A 25,043-nucleotide genomic window follows, 5' to 3' on the forward strand; every position below is an offset into this window, starting at 1 on the left:
ATTCTGCTTGGTGTTGCATTGTGCTGCATGGGCCCATATTCTTTCATAACATCTTTTTGAGCACCTTTAAGGCATAATTAAATTAAAAATCAATTACATTTAAAATGAAATCACACCTTTTGTTGGTGTTGTTGTAAAAAAAAACTCATCAAGGCAAATAAAAAAAAATATGTCTCATCATATATCATCATTATACTTAAACTCTGTCTTCTACATTCAACGCTTGGTTTTGCAAAAGCAACCGCCTCCATCTTCTGCAGCATCGCTGCGCTCCCGCAGGAAGTTGAACGCTCCAGCTCCTCCCGCTGTGCTGTTAGAGTCTGCGAAGGAATCACTTGATATTTTCATTTCAAAGCATCAGCGATTCATAATTACCTGCGGATCGTTTTCAAGAGACGGGAAGGGACGCAAAGGCAAATATGAGTCTTTAATAAGTTTGTTGTTATTATTAACGCGGTCATTAAAACAAGCCCAAACTTCCTCAGCGTTCTGTTGTGTAGTTTTTGTCTCTCTTGTGCATTTTTATACCTTTCATGTTTCGCAGTTGGTGACATTTTTTGTGTGCCGTCGTATGTGGTTGTGGCACAGGAGGTGGTGCTGAGTGTTCACTAATTGGAAGGTTTGTTGTTCAATCCCCAGCTCCTCCAGGCTGCAACACTGAACTGTGTGTTTTTTGTCTCACTGTTTCACTGTCTTCACAGTTCTTATAACAGAAATGCAACCAGACATCTGTCTTTTGGATTAGCACTGCAGATAAATCAATCTTTCTTTAAATAGCACCTTTCATACGCATTAAAATGCAACACATAATTGCTTTAAATAAATACATGCATTCACACACCTTGATAAATACAAAAACACTATATGACTAGGAAATAATAGGCAGAATTAAAAAGATGTGGTAAATCAAATAAATAAACAAATCAATAAATGAAAAACAGATTAAAAAAATACAATACTGGAATACATGAATACCCAATAAATAATCAAGCAATGAATAAAAAATGGGACAAAAAATGAATAGGAATTCAATTAAAAGCCAAACTAACAAGGTTTGAGTCTAATCAAACACAGCTGTTCCACAGTTGTGGTCTGTAATAAGAAAAAGAAGTCTCACTATCAGTCTTTGGAATCATTAAAAGGTGACTTCAGGAAGACCTGAGGGCTGGTAGGTTAAAAGTAAATCAGAAAGATAAGAAGGACCATTAAGAGCTTTAAAGTTATTTTAAAATTGATTCTGAAGCACACAGGGAGCAGTTTACCTACTCTGGCGATCTTAGTTTTATTGTGATTTTTGTGATTTTTTTTTTTTATTATTTTTTATTTGTATAGCGCCAAATCATAACATACATTATCTCAGGGCACTGTACATAGACAACATCAAAGAGAGCAGAGAACCCCAACAGTTCACACAATGAGCAAGCACTAGGCATCAGTGGAGAGAAAAAACTCCCTCTTAACAGGAAGAAATCTCTGGCAGAACCAGGCTCAGAAATGTGCAGTCATCTGCCTCGACCGGTTGGGGTGAAAGGAAAATCGGGGACAGAGGAGAGGTGGAGGACAGAAAGGGGAGGGGGGAGAGAAAGGACAAGAGGGAGATGAGGTAGAGACAGAAGAGAGAGAGAGACCAGGAGCAGATACACAACAACTGTATCAAGTTACAAGTTAATACAATTAATGATATTGACTTTTTAATTATAGCACAATAATAATGGTGATGATGTGGGTAGCCTCGAAAACTGGATCTTGGTCCCGCAACCTGCATGATGAGAATACAGAGAGAGAGAGAGAGAGAGAGGGAAGGAAGGAAATACACAAACTAGGGAGAGAAAGAGACAAGGTTAATGACATATAAAAAGTCAAAATCATATCCTGAGTGTGAGAGAGTGAATGTGCGTGCACCACAGATAAAAAATCCCCCAGCAGTCTAGTTCTATAGCAGCATAACTAAGAGCTGGTCCAGGTTTCCCTGAACCAGCTCTAACTATAAGCTTTATCAAAAAGGAAAGTTTTAAGTTTAACTTTAAATACAGAGAGAGTGTCCGCCCCCCGAACTATCATTGGGAGCTGGTTCCACAGGAGAGGGGCCTGGTAACTAAAGGCTCTGCCTCCCATTCTGCTCTTGCAGACTCTAGGAACCACAAGTAAGCCTGTATTTTGTGACCTAAGTGGTCTATTAGGGCGATAAGGTAAGACTAAGTTTTTCAGGTATGAAGGGGCCTGACCATTAAGTGCTTTGTACGTGAGGAGGAGGATTTTAAATTTAATTCTAAACTGTACAGGGAGCCAGTGTAGAGAAGCTAACACTGGAGTTATATGGTCTCTCTTTCTAGTTCCTGTCAGAACTCGTGCTGCAGCATTTTGAATTAACTGAAGGGTTCTAACAGACTTGTTGGAACATCCTGATAATAAGGAGTTACAGTAATCTAATCTAGATGTAACAAAAGCATGAACTAGTTTTTCAGCATCCCGTAAAGACAGAATGTTTCTAATTTTCTTAATGTTCCGCAGGTGGAAGAAGGCTGTTCTGGAAATTAGTTTAATGTGTGAGTCAAATGACATTTCCTGGTCAAAAGTAACTCCAAGGTTCCTCACAGTGGAACTGGAAGCCAGGGTGATGTGTGGATTAAATTTAAAATCCGCACCAAAAATAACTCCATGATTTTTAAAGTTGGTAAGCTGAATTAAAAGTCAGCACTTGGAGTTTTGCATTCACTTCATCTAAGACAGGAACCTGATAAAAAAAAAAACTATGGGCCTATTGCTGGGCCCATAGTCTTTCATCACATCTTACATAACATCGTTCATAACATCTTTCATAACTCAAAAGCGGTTTTAAAAAAAAAGGCTATGGGTTGTCAGGAGACACGCCGTGTCGTGTCTCACCAAGAGGCAGCTTGCAAAGTTCAGGTCCTATACCCTTAAATAATAATGGGTGTGATTTTTTTTTGACTCTGTAAGCAACAATCAGTTTGGGCGTGTGTTTGTGTCGATGTAATAAACGTGTACATCTGCAATATGATGCTCGCAGATGGTCGCTTACTGTTTTTGTTTTTCCGCTGGTTTCCCAGGAGGCTTCATGTGACCCGGGGCATCTGTTGTCCTCTACCCATTTTCTGCCCTCTTTTATCTGTGTCCATGACCTGCTGCTGCTACTACACTCTCACACACACACACACACACATATAGCTATTCTTTAAAGGATTTAAATTTGGACAGCCTAACCAAAGCGTTATCTTAACCAGAACTCAAATCTTGGCCCTAAACTTAGCCACTTCCACAGACATGAGATTTGGTGTTTATGCCAGAAAAGTGAACAAAGGTATAAGGAAATTGTGTCAAATTAGACTCAAATAGATGATAGCTGCTCCAAATGTGTGCATTTTGCCATGTCAGCTCTCAGCATCCAGGTAGACTTGAGGAGAGAAGGTGGCTTACACAGTATTAAAGGACTGTAAGAGAGAGGGAGGACAAGGGCAAGAAGGAACGAGGAGGTGAGAAGAGGCCTTATTATAGCACAGCTGGGCCAAGAGAGATCAGAACCTTTGTTGGCCTCATATCTGTTTATTTTGTATTTCAGTTGCCACACACAAATACTCACCTGATTATTATGGGTAACATTAGTTTAGAAGGGCGAGGGACAAAGTCAAACAGTTACCTTGTTACTGTGAGCTATTACATTATTGCTTGGCCAACAAAATCAATTGAGTTACAATGAAATGAATTTGCTAGGCACCATATTTTCCCCTCATTATTCCAGATTCTTTTATATATTGTTGGCTATGTATGGGACACTTTAAATATCAATTCAGAAGCTGCGTTTCTGCTGTCTCTGTTCAAAGATAATCAAATCAAATAGGACCATAATTATCTCTACTATAAATTCAGCATCTGGAATATTAGTGAATGCTCATAACTGGAAAGATTAGAGGCTATGACTGAGCCGCCAACATGAACACTGTTGTGTGTGTGTGTGTGTGTGGCCATAAATATTGTCAGCCACCTCCTCTGAGCTTTCCAGACATAATAGTAACTCACCTATTCACCAGCCAGCATTAAGAATAGCTATTTCCCAGGACTGCTATTCAGCAATGTTCAGAGCAGGGGAGTTTGAAGGAAAAAGGATTAGCTGCTGTATTTCTACACCACAAAATGATTTATGCCCAGACTTTTATCAGGAAGCTTCTTCTCTCTTCTCCCCCCCCCTGCAAAGATCATTTCCCTTGACTTCACCTCACAACGGGAACTATTTTAAGCGTTGGCTCATTAATGCGGAGTGATTGGATTCATTGTTCAGCAATCCTGATGGATGTTCTCTGAAGTTTTCTCTCTCTACTCCCACCTCAATCCCCTCTTCAATCTTCTGGGGAGAGTTTCCCTCCCCAGAATGCAGCGCCATTGTCTCCTAAAAGTTAGATAAATCAGTTCCCAATGCCCTTTGTCACTTCAGTTCATTCAAATGACATTGCATTAGCCTCACTCCATCAAACCTTTCATAACGACAGCCGTTCTAACCTAAATCTCCCTGGGCCTGTAGACACACTCAGCTTAAGGTAATACAGTTTGTATTCAATTTTCAACAGTGTATGCAGATTATTTTCAGAGTGAGACATCAAAGACATTGACAAGTTTGTTGGGGGGTTTTTTTTGGGTTTTGTTTTTTTTACTCTGCCTTTTTTTGTGAAAACCGTCAGATATGTGACTCCAGGTCATTCCTTAAGGTCAGAGAGTTTTTATTAAAATGGGAATCTGAACGTATCACCGGAGTGGATTTAGCCTCTTAATGCACTGTCCTCCCTGAGGAAATGTGCCTAATATTGATTAGTCCGGCTGTTTTATTTCTCCGGAAGCAACATTATGCTACTGCTGTATTCACTTTTAAAATCCTGACGGTTATGCCCCATTCCCACTGTCGAACGACCCAGTTCAAGCTCTGAATTAAAGGTTTGCTTGATTTTTATTGACCTCTTCCCCATTCTTCTGCTTGGTTTTCACGAGCAGCACTACAATGCACATTCATTCCGACGGTTAGCGTTAATGTCCTTACCTTTTAAGAACTTCGGACAGTGCTCAATTTTTATTTCATCTACCAGGTTTTCAGTAGAGCTGCAACTAACGATTATTTTCATAATCGATTAATCGATCGATTACTTTCTCGATTAATCGATTAATCGTTTGGTCCATAAAATATCAGAAAACCTTAAAAAATGTCAAACCTGGAAATGATGATGTTCTCAAATGTCTTGTTTTGTCCACAAACCAAAATGATTGACTTTTAATAATTTCTTTGTTATCCAGAGCAAAGAAACTGAGAAAATATTCACATTTAAGAAGCCTAAACAATCAGAAATCTTGTTTTAATTATGAAAAAAATCGATTAATCGTTTCAGCCCTAGTTTTCAGTAAAGACAATGTAAAAAATATGCAAAATAGTAATGAACACATAACTGAGAGCTTATGAAGTATAAGTGATACATGTTATGCAGGGGGTGGGGAAAGAGTTAAATGGTGTCTTTTTTAGCATCTTCACCAAGTTTAAAAATCCTATGTATACAATATCTGCTTCTTTTAGTGTGAAAGAGGCTATAGAGAGGGTCAATGGCAGCCTTTTATTCCCTCTCCATATCGGGAACATGTGTTCTTGCACTGTGAGCGAGTTTGGTGCACATAAGCATCACTGCATATATAATAGTCAGTGGCTTAAACTGTCAGAATGGATACTAAGATCATGCACCAAGTTTAAGTCGTTAAAAAACAGAGTTTATTGCCGATACTGGGTGGAAACTTAAATAAAAATCAGGAGAACTTCCAGAGTTTGTTGTGTTCCTTACATCGTAGTGGATTAACTACTACTTGTGGTTTGAGGAGCTACTGTTGCTCAGCAAAAAAAAAAAAAAGTATAGCTTTAAGTGTCTCTTTGTTCCACTTTTGTTAGCTGACACAGAAAAACACTGTTGTGTTGTCAAATAAAACAAACCACAGAGAAAAGATTGAAAGGAAAGTTCCCCTGGGTGGTGGCATTTTCTTTGATTTAAAACCATGGAACTGTGACCTTTTACACAACAGCAGAAGTTACGAGTGACGGTCTAAACAACGGAGTTTAATATTCGTCAACGTGTCACTGTCGTCCTGTGCATTACTAATGTGTTTAAAAAAGACATATACCGTCCTCTGTACTCGAGCCGTCCTTCATGACCATTTCACGCGGCAATGTTTCAATTGTGTGGGTTATTTTTAACTCCGGCATGGTTGACTTTGACAGCAGCGTTGTGTATAGATGGCTCAGCTTGAAATGAGCGCCATAGGATACAGTGTATTGCCACGCTGCCTGCTGTGTGTTCTGCTGCAGTAAGTCTGCTGTGGGTGCGATGGGGAAGGGGGGGGGGGGGTCGACTACTATTTATACTGTACCTCCACTGCAGAGGCACTCCACTCCTGTCCTTGTATGCACTTCACTTCAGAGAGGAGAGGAGATAACAAGGGACTATATGAATCTACGTGAAATTATTATTATTATTATTCTCTTCTGAAAAGTCAGTGTTAACTATATTTCTGTTTTATATAATCTAAACGTCTTTCTGCAACACAGACTCATTCCCAGTATAATTATCCCTGTAGGTGGAGACTTTTCAAACATGCAAGTTTAAACAAAGTCAAGTAACATTACACGAACATGAAAAATACCCCTCGAATGCTTTATCTTGTTGTAGAAAGAAACCTTTTTCTACAATATTTTAGCAATGCCACCTTCCTCAGACCTTTCTGGGGAAATATCAATAGACACAGCTTGCCAGTTTCCAGCATGTGGTGTTAGCAATAGTAAATACCAATACTTTATTGCTAGAGCTTGCAATGGATCAGATGGACAGTCCAATTTTTTTTTGTTTCTCTTAAGAACTGAGAATTCAAACAGAACATTTGTATCCCTTTTTTTTATGGATTTTCTACTGAAGCTACATCCTAATCACAAACGCTTCATTATACACAAAGGAAAGACAAATCCAAAGATCCAAATATCACATCATTTATTATAATCCATGTTGGAAAAAAGTGTGACATGTTTCATTTTAGGGTTTTATTCCGTAATGTTTAAAAATACGCTGCACCTCTTCATCCGTGTCACCCTGTAGCTGTGTCACCTTCCATTACCGACTGCTTGGTTTCATTTATAATGAAGCATTTAAGTATAGGTATGAGAAGTGGCCAGGCTGTTAAGGACAGTGACCGGCAGGGAAATCAGCTGTCAGGAGCCACATACGTCTGTTCTTCTCATTAATTACTTTTGGGGAAAGAGAGGCGGAGGCCAAATGAGTATTGATTTTGGTGGGCCGGCACAGGGCGGGTTTCTCTGGCCTTTCCCACATTTCATTGCCTCTCCACATCCCCATTAAGTGGGAACAAGAGGGATCAGTGGCAAGCTGGGGCCCTATTAAAGACGGGACCTGAGACTATCAGACAGGCCTGCTAGCACACAGACCCTGTTACCACGTGACAGAAGGCAACACTTCCTCTTTTCACTTCGTATCTGCAGGTCTGTCGTTCTTCTAAGCCCTCTGTCACTGCGTCCGTGCAGGTCGTCAATAAGAGAACAAAGGCTTAAATGTTACAAGCCAAAGACTGTCCAAAGTCATACTTTGTCTTGTGGTTTCTTTAATTTGTCTCTGTTTTGCTTTTTGTTTCTTTTTTCTCTCTTACCTGTCTCCCATTACAACTAAAAGTCACCGAAATAGGTGCAAACTCCCTCTTTTCCGCCTCTTTCTCTCGCTGCCTCCCCATTCCCCGCTATTGTTGCATGACCGATGATTTTAATTACCTGTTAACTCCCTGTACTCAGCAGATACAAATGATAAATGGTCTGGGTAGCTATTGAAGCCACCATCTGGATGGGGCACAGGAATTTAAAGAGCCTTTCTCCGCGGTCATGCTATAGACAGGAAATGTAGGGGAGGATTGCAGGTGCACCAAGGGAGAACAAGAAACTGTCCCAGTTTAGGTCCTGTTGACAGCTATTTAGTGTCACCGGGGTCACATCCATTTTTCCTATCTGAGACTGCAGGCAGTGACAGTTTGCCTGGAGAAAAAGAAGCCCATATCACCGCAGTGGGGTGATAGATTGCTGTAGATGATTTTGCCAACAAATTGCAGCACTTTATATGGAGATTATAGTGGGGCTACCATGGGTACATGGTGGAATGGATTCAGAAACAGATACTATGCCCTGATGCACAGGTGCAATGGCCAGCGGGGAGGATAATAAGAAGCTCCCAAGAGTTCCATAGTCCCTCCAAAAATGAAAGCCACTCATAAATGGATCTAAAAGCTCAGCAGAGCAAGAGTGCATAAAAGTCTTCACATCGCCCAGTGTTGGGAGTTTATCTGTGTTTAACCACATCTGCATGACGCTCACACGGTGTTGGATACAGGTCAGATGTGTTGCCCGGTTTTGAGGAAGAGGTCTTGTTGGTGTGAATGAGATCACGGGACACGATGCACACGTACAAGACAGACGGGATGACGCTGAATCTGAAACATCTTCCAGTAGATTGTTCAGTGTACAACTCGGGTTTTTCAGCGCAGACAGAAGTCTGAGTGAGAAGCCGCTGACAGCTGTCTGGTGTGATGAGGTCTGCTGTCAGAAACAGCATGAGCAGAGTAACAAGTACATTGTAAAGAAAAATTGAACAGAAATAATTGCTAAACTTTGTTGCTTGCATGTTCTAGTATGACTTCATATCATCCACCAGAAGAGCACAACTTTTAACAACACATTCATTATGTTCTTAAACTACAACACACTAACAATGGGTGGGTTTCCCCTCAAACCTATTTAGGTGCATCTTTGCATTAAAAAAAAAAAAAACTTCTTTTCTTTTTCTAGCTATTTGAAAATTTGGTGAAACATTTCACTGGAGACCTAGCAAATGTTGATTGGATGGAAATTGTTGGACGCAGTTTTTGTCAAATAGGCCAGCATTTGGGTGAGAGTGGGCTAATTTGGACATCTGGTAGCATTACATGACAGTAAGGAGAACACTAGGCCTCTGCTGCCTCCAAAGTTCCAAAATATTCTTCCTTAACTTGTTGGTAAAAACACAAATTTGAGGCGTTGAGAAGAGTTACAAAAAATACAATGAAGTGCGGGCCACACGGTGGTGTAGTGGTTAGCACTCTCGCCTTGCAGCGAGAAGACCATAGAGAAGGATCATGGATGCTGTGAAGGAGGACATGAAGACAGTTAGGGATGAAGGGAGAAGCCAAAAGAAGAAGATGTGCTTTATTTATTCATTTTTTATTTTTTATTCTATCTCCTTTTCACATATATCATAACAAACAACAAACAAGGCAGGGACTGCTGGGGTGCAGAGTTTCTCCCAGGTGGATGACATAGAGGTTGGTGCTAATTAGGGTGCAGCTTCTATTACACTGTGCTTAACTGAGTCGAAAAGGATCATTTATTTGATTCAGATTTCACATCAACTCTCTGTTATTACTCTTAGACCTCGCTGTTTTTTGTTTTTTTTGTGCCATTGTCAGGTCCCTGTGGCGTCAGTGTTTATGCCGAGTTCATGGTGCAGAGCACATGACCCACTGTGCAACAGGAATGCGCTCCAGCATTAATAAAGGCGAGTGTTGATAGTTCCCCAAGCGGACCCAATGTCACTTTGTTTCTGTCTCGCGGGTCGTGGAAGGAGCTCACACAAAACCACGTTCACGCACACGTTCACACGCACACACGCGCACACAGACGTTATGGACTCTTATCAATGTGACATCGCTTTTGCTCAGATTGCTCGAGGTCCCAGCGGTAACTGGAGACGAGTTCAATCCATTCATTCATTCCCGTACTTCCCTGAAGCGGGCGACGAAGTGACTCTGAAGCACGTCACGTACTTGACAACGGCAGGCGGTGAATGCAGCCGCTGGAATATATGTACGTTTTTTTGTTTTTTTCAAAGCTGACGTGCACAAGCGTACGTCTGCTCGCCAACGCAAACACATTTAATCCCATTTTTCTTCTGAAGCTGAATGCTGTTTCGACCAATTTCCATGCAGACACTCGGGAGAGAGACGTATATCAATGTGATAGTTGTAAACAAGAGCACCTTCTGTGTTTTATGTGTGTGTGTGGGTGTGTTTCTCGCTCGTTCTATCTCTCTATCAGTGGCGAATTGGTGGAGCGTTAGGACATCGTTTAAACTCTCGCGCAGCATCAATACTGGGTCTATTGACTTTTTTAAACAGTTAATGGAAGCCTTTAGGGCAGGAAAGCTAATTAAAATCATATGCAGGTCAAGCTCATTTAAAGACTCCCAATTAGTTTATGTTGAGCTTAACCACGCTTGACTGGAAAATCCATCCATTGGGTTTTATAATTGACTGGTGTTTCTAATGGCTTTCCAATGCTCCTGCATTTCACAGAAACTGAGTTGGTTCCTCTGGCAGATTTTGTACCGCAGCTCTAATAACCCACATAGAGAATCATTGAAGATGCCTTTACTGTGTCCTCAAAAGTATGTTGTCAGTGCCTGGAGACAGTGATGTGTTTTGGCTTGTTTTTTTTTTTTTTACTTCAACCTTTGCAGATAAACACAGAGGCTGACAAAATTGACCGTATTGTCTCGGGCAATTTTTGTGGAAATATTGTGATCTATTTTTTTCCGATAGAACAAAGAAAATGTGCAAAATGAGTCCTCAGTGGATTTATGGGTGAATATCATGATGATTAGGGTCCAGACAACCTGGATTATACGTTCACAATCAGAGCCATAAAACCAGCCAGAGGTGGTGGAAGATAATGTGATTAAAATGTGACTTATCTGAAAGTATTATTGGGTGAAAAAATCCAGTTAAAAGAGTCCAACTGGGTATTTGTCATGTCTCAGTCAGGACTCGAGTTAAAAGAGTACGCAGTGTGTATGTTTTTTATGTTTACAATGGCATAATTACAACAAATGTGTTTTTCATTTGCTCCGGGAAAGCACTGTGTCTTGTACTTTTTGCAGTGGGAGGCTGATTTGAATCCGTGAGTCAGGGGGAGATTGTGCTGAGGCTTTGTTCACTGTTCCCTGTTTGGAGCCCGTATGCTAACAGCAGACGCCGACCGCCTTGCTGGGTCTAAGTTGGATGCCTTCATCGGCAAGACTCTGGCCACACACCGCACTCTCTGCTGCCGCTGTTTTACCAAACTACCACAAGCAGCGTAGAAAAGCCTGCGACCGCTTAGCGTGGACAGAGCGGCTCATTAGACACAGAGTTAGATCAGATAAAATCCCCAGAGATGAATGTTCTCTAACACACTGGACAGAAGGAGCAGAGAAAACAAACACAATCTGAGTTAAATGGCTGTATATGGCATTATTTATTAATAATACAATGTCATTGGCATTGTATTATTGTTTTCTGTAAAGACAGGGCTTTATTTTCTACTCCAGCTGCTTCACACCCGTCACACACACACACGCACCTACATAAACCCTACTACACACGTGTGCATACACACACACACACACACATCGTGCCCTTTGAGCCCACTGATTATGTTAATACTTAAATTATTAGCAGCTTTCACTCACGCATGATATTGCATTCTTCTCTGTTCACTCGCATTTTAGCCAACCTACCACATTTTAAATGGTTATTATGTGTCGGTTATTAAGGTGAAGCCAAGCATTGAAATGCATGTAATGTAAAAAGTGACTGTAAAGCGCAGCCTTTCAGCCCTATTTCACCGCTCACCTGCTTGATTGACTGCAGGATCGAGGCACTTGTCGTCACCACGAGTGCGCCGCGTTAATCGCGGGCAACATGTTTGGAAAGTGTCGTCTCAGAGTTTGTGTAAAAATGTGTTGTTTTTGCATTCACAGGCCTGCGTCTCTGCTTTTTAGAGTGTAGTACGTTACAGTAGAGCTGAAACAACTAATCGATTACTAAATTAATCAATAACTATTTTGAGAATCGATGAATCGGTTTGAATTAAAAAAAAGAATTTGTAAATTTGTCATTTGAGATCATCGTCATCATCATTTCCTGGTTTGACGAACACCGATCAACATTTTTTAAGGTTTTCTGATATTTTATGGACCAAGCGATTAATCAACAGATTAATCGATTATGAAAATAATCATTAGTTGCAGCTCTACATTACAGCATGTAGATAAAATATTACTAATATTATATAATACTATTGAAATGAATGCAAATTGTAAGGAGGTTTTATTGAAAACATTATTTACTTAAACACAAAGAAAGAATAAAAACCAGTGAATGTGAAGTAGTTCTTTTTGGAACTTTGAAGTTCAAAATTTTGAAACTTCATCCATGAACATGAACTTGGAACATGTTCTTTTTAGGTGTGAAGCGGCACCAACACCGTGTACCTGCTGCTTAATATACTGATACCACTCGTTTCACCCCGCTCCAAGTGAAGAGTAATGTGCTGAAAACGATGTAGAGGATCATTCGTTCACTTCCTTCTTATTCTCTTAGATTTTTAGCAGGAGGTCTCGCGCTACCTCGCTGAAATGCTTAAACCCTGTACAATAGCGCGCCCTCTAACCCCCACACCTCCCACCACCCGTCCTTTTCCCTGCACACAAATCTCCCCGCACCATATTGCATGGACTTGGTCCAGGTGAGAAACCTCCAGACACAACACCGCAGAATGCATGTGGAAAAACCTCCCGTCAGTAGCCGGTGCCATTGTGTCAAATTGAATGCACACGAGAAAAGCAAGCCTACATTTTTCTACAGCCACATAATGGCTCAGCGCTGTAACATTAGATGATATAATATATAATAATGACTCTCGTGGCAGTTACATCTGCTGACCTCTCCTGAGAACCCAGCGCAATTATTTACCCGGCAGAAATTCACAGAGCAAATCTAATGCATCCAAGAAAAGATAGCTCCCACAACTTATTTTCAATTAAAATGAGATGGTCTTGTGGGGGAATGGTGTGAATGCTTTTTTCACAGTGATTGAGTGCGAGCATGGGATAATTATTGCTGACAAGGTGGTCAGGTGTTCTTCTACAGTGTGTGTGTGTGCGTGCGCGTGTGTGTGTGGCACCTGCCACTGGTTGTACCATAAGAAAAAGAAATAAAAATAAAACCCCTCACTATTTAGTTCCCATTCACATGCAGCTCGCTGCTGGGGTCAGCTGCTTCTCCACAGATTAAAGTCTACTTTCAAGTTGTGCTGCGAGGCTTCACTCGGGCTAAATGGCACCTGAATAGTAACATCAGCATGGATTCAACTAGAAGACATGCCCAGAATGAACAAATGTCTGCTACTGCACAGAAAAAACACAAGCTAAAAGCTGGTTCTTCTCCTTATTGTGTCAACGCAACATCAAAATCTTTATCTCATTAAGATAATTGTGGGTTTTTTTGTGTGTGTGTGTGTTTAAACCAGGTCCATCGGTCGTAGGGGCTCTGAAGAAGGACTGGGCCTCTCTCAACAGCATCGCTCTCTCCTGGCAACAACCTGAACAAAGCATGCTGTCCATCCTGGACTATGAGATCAAATATTATGAGAAGGTAAAGTGACGCCAGGTTGTGTCCCTGTTTAATCTTTAATGAGAGCAATACTAAGGTATAGACCCATCTCTGTCTGATGACATTATCATCGCTGCTCAAAGACTATTTGAAGCAGGGATTTTGAGAATCCAAAAATAATTCAAACAAAAACGTAAAGACACTTTATGTACTGTATTACTTCCTTATTTATCAAACAGTTGGATCAGTTGTCAGATATTTTATCAGCGTTTTCAGAGACGTTAATGTCTGCCAGTGAATCTCAGGGTTAAGGTATATCTTTGGTTTGGAGGAGAGGAGGACCTCGGGGAGGACTGCGTAGTTATCGGTCCTTTGCCTCAGTTAGGTTAGGTTCAACAAAGATATAATAAGGAACACTCATTTAAAGAAGGCCAAATAATAACTTTTTTCTCTTCCATCCCTCCCCAGGAACGTGAACAGTTGAGCTACTCATCGACACGCACCAAGGTGCCCAGTGTGATCATCTCAGGTTTAAAACCAGCCACTTGGTACATCTTCAGTGTGCGTACGCGCACGCCAGCCGGATACAGCTCCTACTCGCCGAAATATGAATACGAAACCACGGGGGACTGTGAGTACTGTATCATCTACAGAACTTGTTTGTGAGACATTACATTGTGTGAATATTTATAGTTTCTTCAGCAACACAAGAGAAACGTCCTCCATTAATATGCATGTGTACTTCTTTTATTCCGTGTGTTTGCTCGGTAAGTAAAGTTGCAGCTGAAAAGAGAGGAGATGCCTGCCGAAAATAGCAGCACAGGGTCAGATGAAGTTCACTTAGCCTGGAGCAGCACCAAGGCAGTTTGCATTAAAGCCACAACAGGAAATGATAAACCTGGATATTAGCCCACAAACCAACACACGAAAAGTAGATTTTTTGACTTCGGTGACTCGAGCAAGTATCTAGGAAAGATGCCATGTACCGTCTTCGGCTGACCACGGCATCACACACGTGACAAGGTGTCATTTTCCATCCCATAGTCCACAATCTGTGGCATCGCTTTTTTTAATTTGATTTGATTTTACTAAAGCAGTGAGAAGTTTTCACGTCCATGAATTAAACTACAAATACAAAATTCACATTATCCATTTTTACATTACACAGTTTTATGTTTGCTCATGCTCCAAGTTAAATGTGGAAATAATATAATATAATATATATATATATATATATATATATATATATAATATAAAAATAATATCCATAATGACATTTTGATAGGAATATTTAGGCACATGTCAAATACATTCACATGAGCAAATTGTCAAAAATATATGTACTTTCAACTTAAATTATTCTAAGTAAAGAGACCCATCTATTTGAAATCAACTAGCACACTACAGGTGTTCCTCTGTCCTACTATGAGTCCTAGCATTTGTGTGCAAGTTAATATTTGATGACAAAGTTTGAAAGTCACTTCTCTCTAACAGAAGACATTGCTCTTGAAAAGCCTCTCCTGGCCGGCGACACCACGTAACATAATACCTGCCTCCTGGACGATATGTCTGGACATGGTACGGCAGAAGCGATGACGCCATTTGCCACAGATACAGCTTTATTTATCGCTGATCGGATGCCTCTGGATAACACAGCACACGCTCTAAGTGGTTAAGCAATTACAGACGCGCGGCCCTGCCGATCAATCCCAGCAGACTGGGCTTTTTTTTCGGGGAGGCAGGCTGAGACAGAGCGTTTTGGACCGAGGGTGAGATGAGGTGCTAAAGCTACACCACCTGTATATGACCGCGTTAATGACACGAACAGGTGATAAAAATGCAGCGTGACGGCAATGGTGTTTGTTGATATTTGATATCGAGAGTGATTTGTAAGCGCGAATTTCATATAGCGTACAATAAACCCATGAAAGGACAGGACGGGATCGACTACGCGCCACAATACAGCCTCAGCGCTCAATATATAACCAATCAATGTTTTCCGTGTGCGCGTGTGTGTGAGAGAGAGAGAGCGAGTAGTAGCTTTATTGCAAGTCTACTCATAAAATACAAAGGTCCAGCTGCCCTTTTATGTCAGGTCAGGTATTGTAGAGGGGTGATTTGGCTTCACAGTAGCCCTCTCCTTTCCAAAGCTGCAGAGCTTTGCTTTATCTGTGGATCCAACAGTGTTGGTCCAAGCCTTTGTACTGCCTGGCCTTTTATCTGAAAGAGGAAGCGAGTTTTGGACCCTGTCACTCTCTGTCAGTCCGTCCACCTGTCAGACTCAGACTCATGAATTAATTTTGCCACCCATCTGTTTACGTGTCACTTCTTCTTCTCTCTCTCTCGCTCTCCGTCTCTGTTTTAAATGCACATTTTCGATTGGCACATAAAAACACCTGAGAGAAAAGTCTAATATTCTGTGGTGATGCGGACTTTTGCGCCACCCATTGATCGTCTCAGTGAATTAACTCCCGGTATTTGCGATGCAGGAGGTTTTTTTTTTAAAGTATAGTTATAACTTGAGTCAAATTTGTTCAGAAACCAAACCACTAGCTTCTGTTTGTCTTCAACTCTCCTGTCCTTCCTCACTTTTCCTTCGTCATCCTCTCCTCTTTCACCATCTCACTGTACATACACACACACACACACACACATACTTTACAGTATAACAGCACCAGACACATGTGCTTAGTTAGTGATGTGTGAGTGTGTGAAGCTGATGGCTGGGAGAAAATGTCGCGTGTAATCTGGCCACCGCCACTTTCACTCTCCCTCACTCTGAGTGATCTGTAATTACTTTCAGCCACACACACACACACACACACAGACACACAACCGTGTCCGTGCCCATATACTCTTGACTTTACACTCACACACTTCATGTACAGTATAACTTTACTCACTAGGCCGGTGGCTACGCAAACCTGATCTTCAATTCGTATTCATTTAGCACAGAATATTATAGAAATACATTTGGTAATAGCAATCATCTTTCAATTATCTGGGATTCGTTAGCCTTGTGACAAGACACAGAGAGGGAAAAACCATTAATATCAAATGGAACCAATTTAACCAAATGATCATGGACTAAATCACAATTTCATGAATGAATAATATTAATTAAACAGACGCAAGGCATATGAATCATTTCGGTGTGAAAGCTGACGGGGGATTTTTGCATGACAAAGAGCTGATCAGACATCTTAGCAAACTATAGCTGCCTATAAAGAGAGCGCGTATAGTCTATGTACGATGCATGAATGGAGGGGATTATTTAAGATCTTGCTGAATTAAAATTGTCTTTTTTCTTCTCCCTCATGCCTCCAATCTCATTTCCCTCCTTTCTTCCCTCTGCTGTTTTCATCATCCCGACTCGCACCTTTACATTTAAATCCTCACACTTTCCAATTCCATATTTTTCTCTCCTCTGTTTCCCCGCCTCTCTCTGGCCTTTGGTCTTCTGTGCCTTTTTGTTTTTCCACATCTTCCTTCTGTCAATCTCAATCACTCGCGTCCACCTCCAGCGTCAGATATGGCTTCCGATCAAGGCCAGGTGTTGGTCATCGTCACAGCGGCAGTTGGCGGCTTTACCCTCCTCGTCATTCTCACCCTCTTCCTCCTCATCACTGGAAGGTAAGGAATTTCATTAGAATGGTTCGATTTACGTGTGAACCGATGTACTCACTGAAACCTGGTAAAAAGCCAACGACTAATGTCTCATGGTGGTGAAACTTGAGGTTTTTGATTGACATACTGTAGCTTTCGCTCACTATCTTGGGGTTTGTTGCACACGATAGCCGAACAATTTTGCAGTGTGAGGAACTTTACTAGTCGTAAACTGGGCTCAATAGCTATGGGACTTTTGTCAGTCTCGATGTTCTGCTCAGATTATCTGGTAATATGAAGGTTTTATAGAAGCAGTTCCTTTCCAATTTTTGCAAAGATACTCTAAATCATTTCCTGCAGTGTGCGACGTGCTTCTTTAAGATTACAGAGAAGAATCACGGACATTTATTTAGTCATGACTAAATACTGTGTTTTTGCTGTACAGTAAATCTCTGCTTTTTCTCCTGAAGCACATTCATGAATATATTTGCTCAGTGTGAGGGCTCACTTCAGGTCATTTCTGTCTTAGCCACCACTAACCGGAGGACAGGTCCAATCAGCCAGAATGACTCACACACCTACAGTATGTGGATGTGTGCGGGGCCTTAATAGGCCTTTCTCACAGCAGACATTTTGACTTGTCACAGTGGGAAAGACACGAGTCCTAACATTACTGGCTCTGTCCTTGTGATTAATTTCATTATTTTCTACTGTGACATGTCAAAATGTCTTCTCTGGTCTCCTCTGAAGGGTCTAAATGTCCCCGAGAGTCACTGCAATTCTTCTAAATGCATGTTGTTATGTGAACAAGGTCCACTGGTATTATAAAAGAGACTGAGATGCTGGCTACATGGTTTAAGATGAGAGACATTTCACTTTCGTGTGACACACAGAAAACTGTTAAAACTGTGTCACCTTTGTTTCATTAACAACAACTCCTCCAACCTACAGTATATTGTAGGATTTGAATGAAGTACCTCCCTAACATCAGGGGATCTTTGTTGTCATGTTGCAATAATGACATTTTGGTGAAGGTTTCAGAAAGGTCACGGATAAAGTGAATCATTTTGGTTAGCAACACGGACTGTCATAATTACTTTTGCCATCAAAGGTCTTCTAATAAAGGGCAAAGTACGTTCATTTATTTAACACGCCATTCAGACATGAAACAATTGTTAACAAAGACATTGAAGTTGAAATTAAAAAAAAAAAACAGCACATTAAGGTGACATCAAAGTCCAGTTCAAAAGACGGTAGAAGAAGGGATTCAAGGTGTTTTAACACAATAATTAAAAACCCTTAAAAATAAACCAGTGAGAACACATTAGCATTCAGTTTTTAAAATGAAATGAATACAAAAGCAAAAACAAGAAAATAAAAAAGTAAATAGAAAAGATAAACTTCATTCATTAAAAGACAATGGTTTTTGCACAGGAACACACACGTGGGCCTTTCATCTGAAGCTCAAGCTTCACGTGTCTGGGCTTTTCATTATTTTCTCGGTGGAACTAACACAACTTCACCAGAGACTGAATTACATTTTTGATTTGACAATCGCTCCTTAACACAGGACGCCACTAAAAACAGTCAATGGTGCAGACATTTTGAGAAAAGGTAAGCTGGTATGAGGTTTGTGGAGGTTACCTGGATCGGCATCAGGTGAGATGACCAATGATGGAACCTCTGCAGTCAGTGATGAGTTAAAGTAGAGTTTAAGTTGAAGACAGCTCAGATCCGAGGAGAACTGAGACCATGGCTGACATGTGAACAGTTAAGGCATCATCTCAAATTGTGGCGAGTGGCGTGCCAGGTCTGATGGATATAAGCCTTGCGATAGTGTATCAGGTCCAGATGCCTGGTGTTTTAGTATCTAGGGAGGAAACCTTGAAAGGCACCTAGTTTGTGTCTTATGGCTGTTACTACTGTACACCAAGTCTGGTTACGTGAGTAATTACATTTAAAGTTGGCTGAAGATTAGAACTTTCTCTCACAGAATGAAAGTAATAAAAGGGTAATAATAGCGATAATTAACTTCAGTGACAACAGACGTACACGGACAAAATCATTTACTTACAGAAGTAATCGCTGGGAAAGTGAAAGGAAAGCAAGAGTCTGCTTTCACACTGAAAGCACAACACAATCATCACAGCCAGGCTGTTTTTGTGTAAGTGTGTGAACAACACGGGTGCAAGAAAAAAAAAAAGTAAATTAGACTTTGTTTTAGAAGTGTGAATGTTGAAAACTCACTCACCTGACATTTCACTGTGGAAGATTTATAATAAAAAAAACAAATGGAATTTCTCACAAGCACAAACAGAGGAATCCAACTTCACCAAACCAATGACTGCTTCACACAGTTCACATCCTATTTAACTCGGCTTTTCCGTTGTGGTTTACAGAGTCGTGTTTAAATGTAGGGAATAATATAGCGACTGATCACACAGTAATGCAAATAAAGAGCATTAAACATAGCATAGCACAAAAAAAAAATCAACACAGCAGTTGGACGATTTCTTAAAGCCATTTCATCCAAGAGGCTTCTTCAGTTCTCATAGTAAAAAGAACACATTTTATATATACATATAAACACCCTATACACTAGTGTGTCATATCATCCCTACATTACTGAAAGCATCTGATCTTGATGTTAGCATCATATGCTAACACATGTTAACCCTTAGTTTTCCCGCCGCAGTACAGTAGACCATCTACTAACCTCCAAGTGTTTCCGGTGTGAGCAAACATCGTGGATTCACAATGAAATTGGCCATAAGTGAATTACATTTAAATGTATAAAGGACTGACAGAACCCATGGTAGTTTATGCGAATCATTTTTCAGTATTATTTTGTCTACATATAAAATACATCTTACATCAACATCTCGTCACAGAGTAAGAACAGTGAGCAATCTGCATCATAAGGTGCACCATCTCTCAGCAAGGTAGTCCAAAAAAACTTTATAGTATTTCTATTATTCTGTGCTCCTAATTTATTTATTAAAAAACTCACAAGATAGAAGAGCTTAAAGAAATTCAGTATTCTATCACCCAGCAGCCCTAAAAGCTTTAGAAAATGACGTCTCTTTGCAGTTTTTTGAAAAGTGAGAACTTGTTTTACTTTGTGTTTACCTTGACTCACCTGTCAGACACTCTGCAACTTTTCTCTATTCTTTTTATCGTCTTTTTTCTTCATATCTCCTCTCATCCCTTCTTTCTTGCGAAGCGTCTGCGGCGGCGTGATGTGCCGTGGTGAGGTGACGGTGAGGGATGTTAGGGCAGGAGAGGAGCAGTTTGAATTACACTGATGCTTTGATTACCACTCTGGGCAAGGCTGTGTGGGTGTGAAAGGAGCTTGTGAATATGCATGGGTGTGTATGTGTGTGTGTCGGGAACAATGCTAAAAAGCTCAGAGAGCAGTGAAAGCAGCCAAGGTCTTTGTGTGCGATAACTGTGTCTGTGTGTGCAGCCTCTTTTCATCATGAAAGCCAGTGAGACAGAAGGATAGGTGGATAAAGGGGATCAGAGGGCAGGACTGGAAAAGACTGATAAAGGTGCATGCCACCGTTTCTTTAATGAACAGCTTGACCCCATCAGCAGAGGTCAACAGTAGCTTTCCAAATCCCCTTCTTGTCCTCTCTGTTAGTGTTACTCGCCATGTTATCTGCTCTGTCTGTCATTGTCCACGATCCCACAGCCTTCACGTACACAGCCGAATCGCAATCTGGCAACCTGTGGCTCACAGCCCTCTGACACCTGCTTTAATCTGGCAAGCCGGATTATGTTAAATCTTCAAAAAGACGGTAGGCTCGCATATGATCATATGATCAGTCCTCACGCAATCGTACAATATTTACAAACACCTTTTCCGTAAGTGCTGGGGTTGACATTCTGCGCTCATCAGGTGGCAGTTATCCCACCTTTTAAGCAGGAAAATGCTGGTTTTCTGTGGATCCCGGCGGTTAACGGCGACAGCGCTCACCTTTACAGCGGTTTAAAAGTCATTTGGATGATGATCAAATTCAGGGATTGCAAAAGAATGTAACATAAGCAGATTATTTAATGTAACAAAGGGATGAAATGACCATGTGCAATGTCAAAGCTTTTGTTCTTGCGGAGATGTTACTCTTAGACAGATCCTGACTCAGCAGTTTTAGCGTCTCATCCATCGTACACCTCCATCATCGTCGTAGAGAACTCCAACACAGATGGTGTCGCTGCGACAGAGCCCCGATCTCCCCCGTCATGACACAGAACTGTGAACTTTTTCCAAATGAATGAATTTTTTTCGCTGTGTGTCTGCTGGGTGTTGAAAAATGTACATTTACATTTAAAACCATATAGCAGACGCTTTTATCCAAAGGGACTTACAAAAGAGAGACATGGTACAAAAGAGGAATAAGCCACATAGGAGAAGAAGAAGAAGATTTATTTAATGATGTTGAATTGACTTTATTGTCTCGGTGGGAATTTGTTCACTCATGTTCACACAAAATACAACAGTAAACCATCTGATACATATGTAATAAAAACATGGCAACTACTCATGGTGTGCTGAGGATGAAAATGGACAGGACATTTGACTGCAGGTGCACAGAGGCTTTAACAGACCGGCAACAGCCACTTAGACCCAGTGAAACAATAAAAAATGAAAATCCTCTGAGGTCCACACGCAAACCTTAAATCACGACTCTGATCAACAATTCACATGTATATTGTTGTTTTCAGGTGAACAATGGGACACAAAAATCCATTGCAGATGACCGGTTGACACTGGATAATCACACATAAAATATCACAATATTGCGATATATACTGTTATGTTATCTGCTACACTAGGTCAGATAAAAGAAAAACAGAACATCATTTAAATGCCATGGCTTTGGGTTTCTTTAAATCTTTCATACAGATTTTACAGCAATATAAAACTTCATTACTAAACTGAAAATTCCAAACACAACTATTTATATTTAATATTTAATGACCTTTTCGCGGCCCACATGCAGCAGCGTCACGGCTCACAGCGTCACGGCTCACAGCGTCACGGCTCGACGTGTGGTGGTAGTTCAGATTAGACTGTGGTAGCAGGAGTTTAGTGGCGGTGCAGTGTGAGTGCACACCGAGGGAAAAGTGAAATGCCTTATTTATTTATTCCATAATACGCTGTCCTTCACCGGAGTGGCGAAGAAAACTGTGTATATTCCCTGAAGTGACTCCTTGTACCGTGCCGCCGGTGATGTACAGACACAGGTTCCAACAACGCTGTGCAGCTGCAGCGGATGGAAAATATTTTGTTAGTTATGTGTTTGTTTGGAAGCGATTTGCCTTTTATTCAAGCACTATGTCACAGTTATAGGTATTTAATGTGAGGAGTGCACCATGAAAAAGGTGCAGCGTAGTTTTACTGTAATGGAATGCAGTTTAATTTGTGTAAATTGTGCCACATCCGTGGATACAGTTATTTCCCGTTGGAAGCCCATAGTCACTTTCAATTTACTCTCTAATTATTAACAAGTATATTCATTTATTTGTTTCTTTTCTTATTATATCACGGGATTGGGAGCGAGGATGTAGGAGAAGTAGTTTAGGAGGTGCATGAAACAAAAGGAAGATTTATTTATATATACGGCATTAACATTAGATATTTTACAATAAAAAAAAAAAAGACTCCTCAGCTCTACCAGCTGTCCTAGAGGGAGACACTATCTCTCATTCAGACCACATGGGGTGTTTGGAGGCTCAGGGCGAGAGGAGAGAGACACACTTTCCTGTAGCAGTGACAGTGAGGAGAGGATTTTGCTCTGAAGTGACAGTCCGACGATGTGATATCTCTGTTTCTGTCTCTGCACTGACACTGTTGGGGGTTTGGGTCAAGGCCCCGTTTCTGCTCTTCTGCTCGCGGCCGCTCCTTCAAAGTCCCCTTCAGACGTGCTTTTCATCACGTAGATGTGTCGGCGCTTTAACATGTCAGTCTCATGTTTGGATAAATGCCAGCTTTATCCGTCCATAACACCAACACTTTTACAGAAAGGATACACAAGAGGAAAAAATGACATGAAGGGATTAAAACGTGTCCTTTTCATGTTCCCAGGAGCAGTACTACTAACTATGTTAATGTGCAAATACAGTCATATAAATATATGCTATATAAAGTGCAAATTAGCTGCTGAGATTATCTTGATATTTGTCTTTAACCTGTCCTGGGTGTACCCCGCCTTTCACCCTATGAGGAGCAATGAGTTCATGACAAAATATTTGTCTTTATTCATGTCGCCGTTTTAAAAATGTGATATTCACACAATGCTGATGAAGTCTATCAGCTCCACGCAGCTCTCAAGCGGAAATTTGTCTCATCACATTTAGATCTTGTGTTGCCCACTGAGATTCCCAAGGTGCACACAGGAAGTGAGTCATTTTATGTCGAGAACGATGAGAGCAACGGCAACATTGCACTGATAAAGCAAGCCGGAAAAGTTTCAGAAGAGAATTGTACTGCTCAAAAATGTCATCGTTCAGTAGTTGGACAGGATATGAACCTTTTTTTGCCTCCACCTGCCCCAGCGCCACTGATATATACACACAAACGCTCCCTGAGTCACGTCTGATACTATAGTATTGCTTGACAGAGGCAGTTTTCATCCTGTCTATTTAAGTAGAACAAATAGAGTCAGAATAACGACAACAAAAATCACCCAAAAGCTACACATTACTTTAAGTTGTAATAAAAAAATACATTGTATTTATAGGTGTCTTTGAAAAACACCCCGAGTCTTACAAAGCATAGTAAACAAGAGTACACAATAGAGCAATAAAAGAATATACTATACAATAGAGCATTAAAATAACAAAGTTTACAACGGAGATCAGGTGGGACAGTGAGGTGGATGGAAGGAAGGCCTGTGAGTGCGGATGAGTGTGTCGATTGTGCAGCAACATCCACAGAAGTAGATGTAGTTATGGATGACTTCTACCCTGGAGCCAGTGAAGCTGCTGAAGGACAGGCGTGATGTGATTAACGGAGGAGGTTGTGGTGATGATGAGAGAAAGAGTTTTTGGACCAGTTGAGGCTCATGAACAGACTGAATTTGAGCAAACGTATGCCACTGCTGGACTGTGTGAAACAGTGGCTGTGTGACTTTTATTTAATAAATAATGAAATATGGGAGAATTTATTAGGGGATCCACAAGGGAGACGTGGGAGTAAGCATCTTTCATGCACACGGCCATTAATTAAGTTTTGAAATTCATCACTGATTTCCTCCTGTGCCCGAGCACTCGGAGCACCTTCTTCATTATTTTCCATCTCAGTGCGCTTCTTCGGCTTCTTTCCCCCCCGGGAAACTAGTAAGTCACCAAATACACAAAATATGAGCATTTTCCGGTCATTTGTTAACAGTGCACCGTGAGTTTGAGTTGAGCCATTACCAAACATTGAGGTAATGGAGAACTATATTGGGATGACAAACGGTCATTAATTGAACATTAGACCAGATGTTTGACTTAATGAGCAAGTTTAGCAAAAGCAAATGATAACTGGTTTGTGTTTATTTGTCAGTTAGTGCACTGAAAACTAAGGGTTGTAAAGTCATGATATTATAAACACACAAAGTTTGATTAGGTGTTGGTCACATTATTGAGCTGTGGGTCACATGTCCTCATACTGCTCTTTGCCATAAATGGATACTTTGTGTTTTTGCAGATGTTGCCATCTAATCATTCGGCTTTTCAGACTCTTTTTTATTTGGCAGCGGCGTTTCAGCAGTCATTGGGCCAGATATGTCACTGAGGCCAGATAAATGCTCACACAAACCCGCACTGGCAGTGTGAGTGTCTGTTCTTTTCATTCATTTTGGCAAGCATTTTCAAATCTGTGGCAGCCAAATGGCTCGATGGCTCTTGCTGGTTTCTCCCACTGTATGATTAAAGTTAGGTTAACAGGAAAC

General features: G+C 40.8%; 1 protein-coding gene across 2 annotated transcripts in view; it reads left to right on the forward strand.

Annotated features, from left to right (window-relative positions):
- The window catches only part of LOC131455550 (ephrin type-A receptor 6-like), a 307,078-nt gene that overhangs the window by 262,680 nt on the left and 19,355 nt on the right, over window positions 1-25,043 (forward strand). For both annotated transcript variants that reach the window (XM_058623250.1, XM_058623249.1), the window contains 3 exons: window positions 13,415-13,539; window positions 13,966-14,128; window positions 17,022-17,130. In XM_058623250.1, the coding sequence (XP_058479233.1) occupies window positions 13,415-13,539; window positions 13,966-14,128; window positions 17,022-17,130 (397 nt within the window). The remainder of the gene's footprint in view (window positions 1-13,414; window positions 13,540-13,965; window positions 14,129-17,021; window positions 17,131-25,043) is intronic.

This window comes from Solea solea, chromosome 2 (genome assembly GCF_958295425.1).
Source record: "Solea solea chromosome 2, fSolSol10.1, whole genome shotgun sequence".
Taxonomy (NCBI): Eukaryota; Metazoa; Chordata; class Actinopteri; order Pleuronectiformes; family Soleidae; genus Solea; species Solea solea.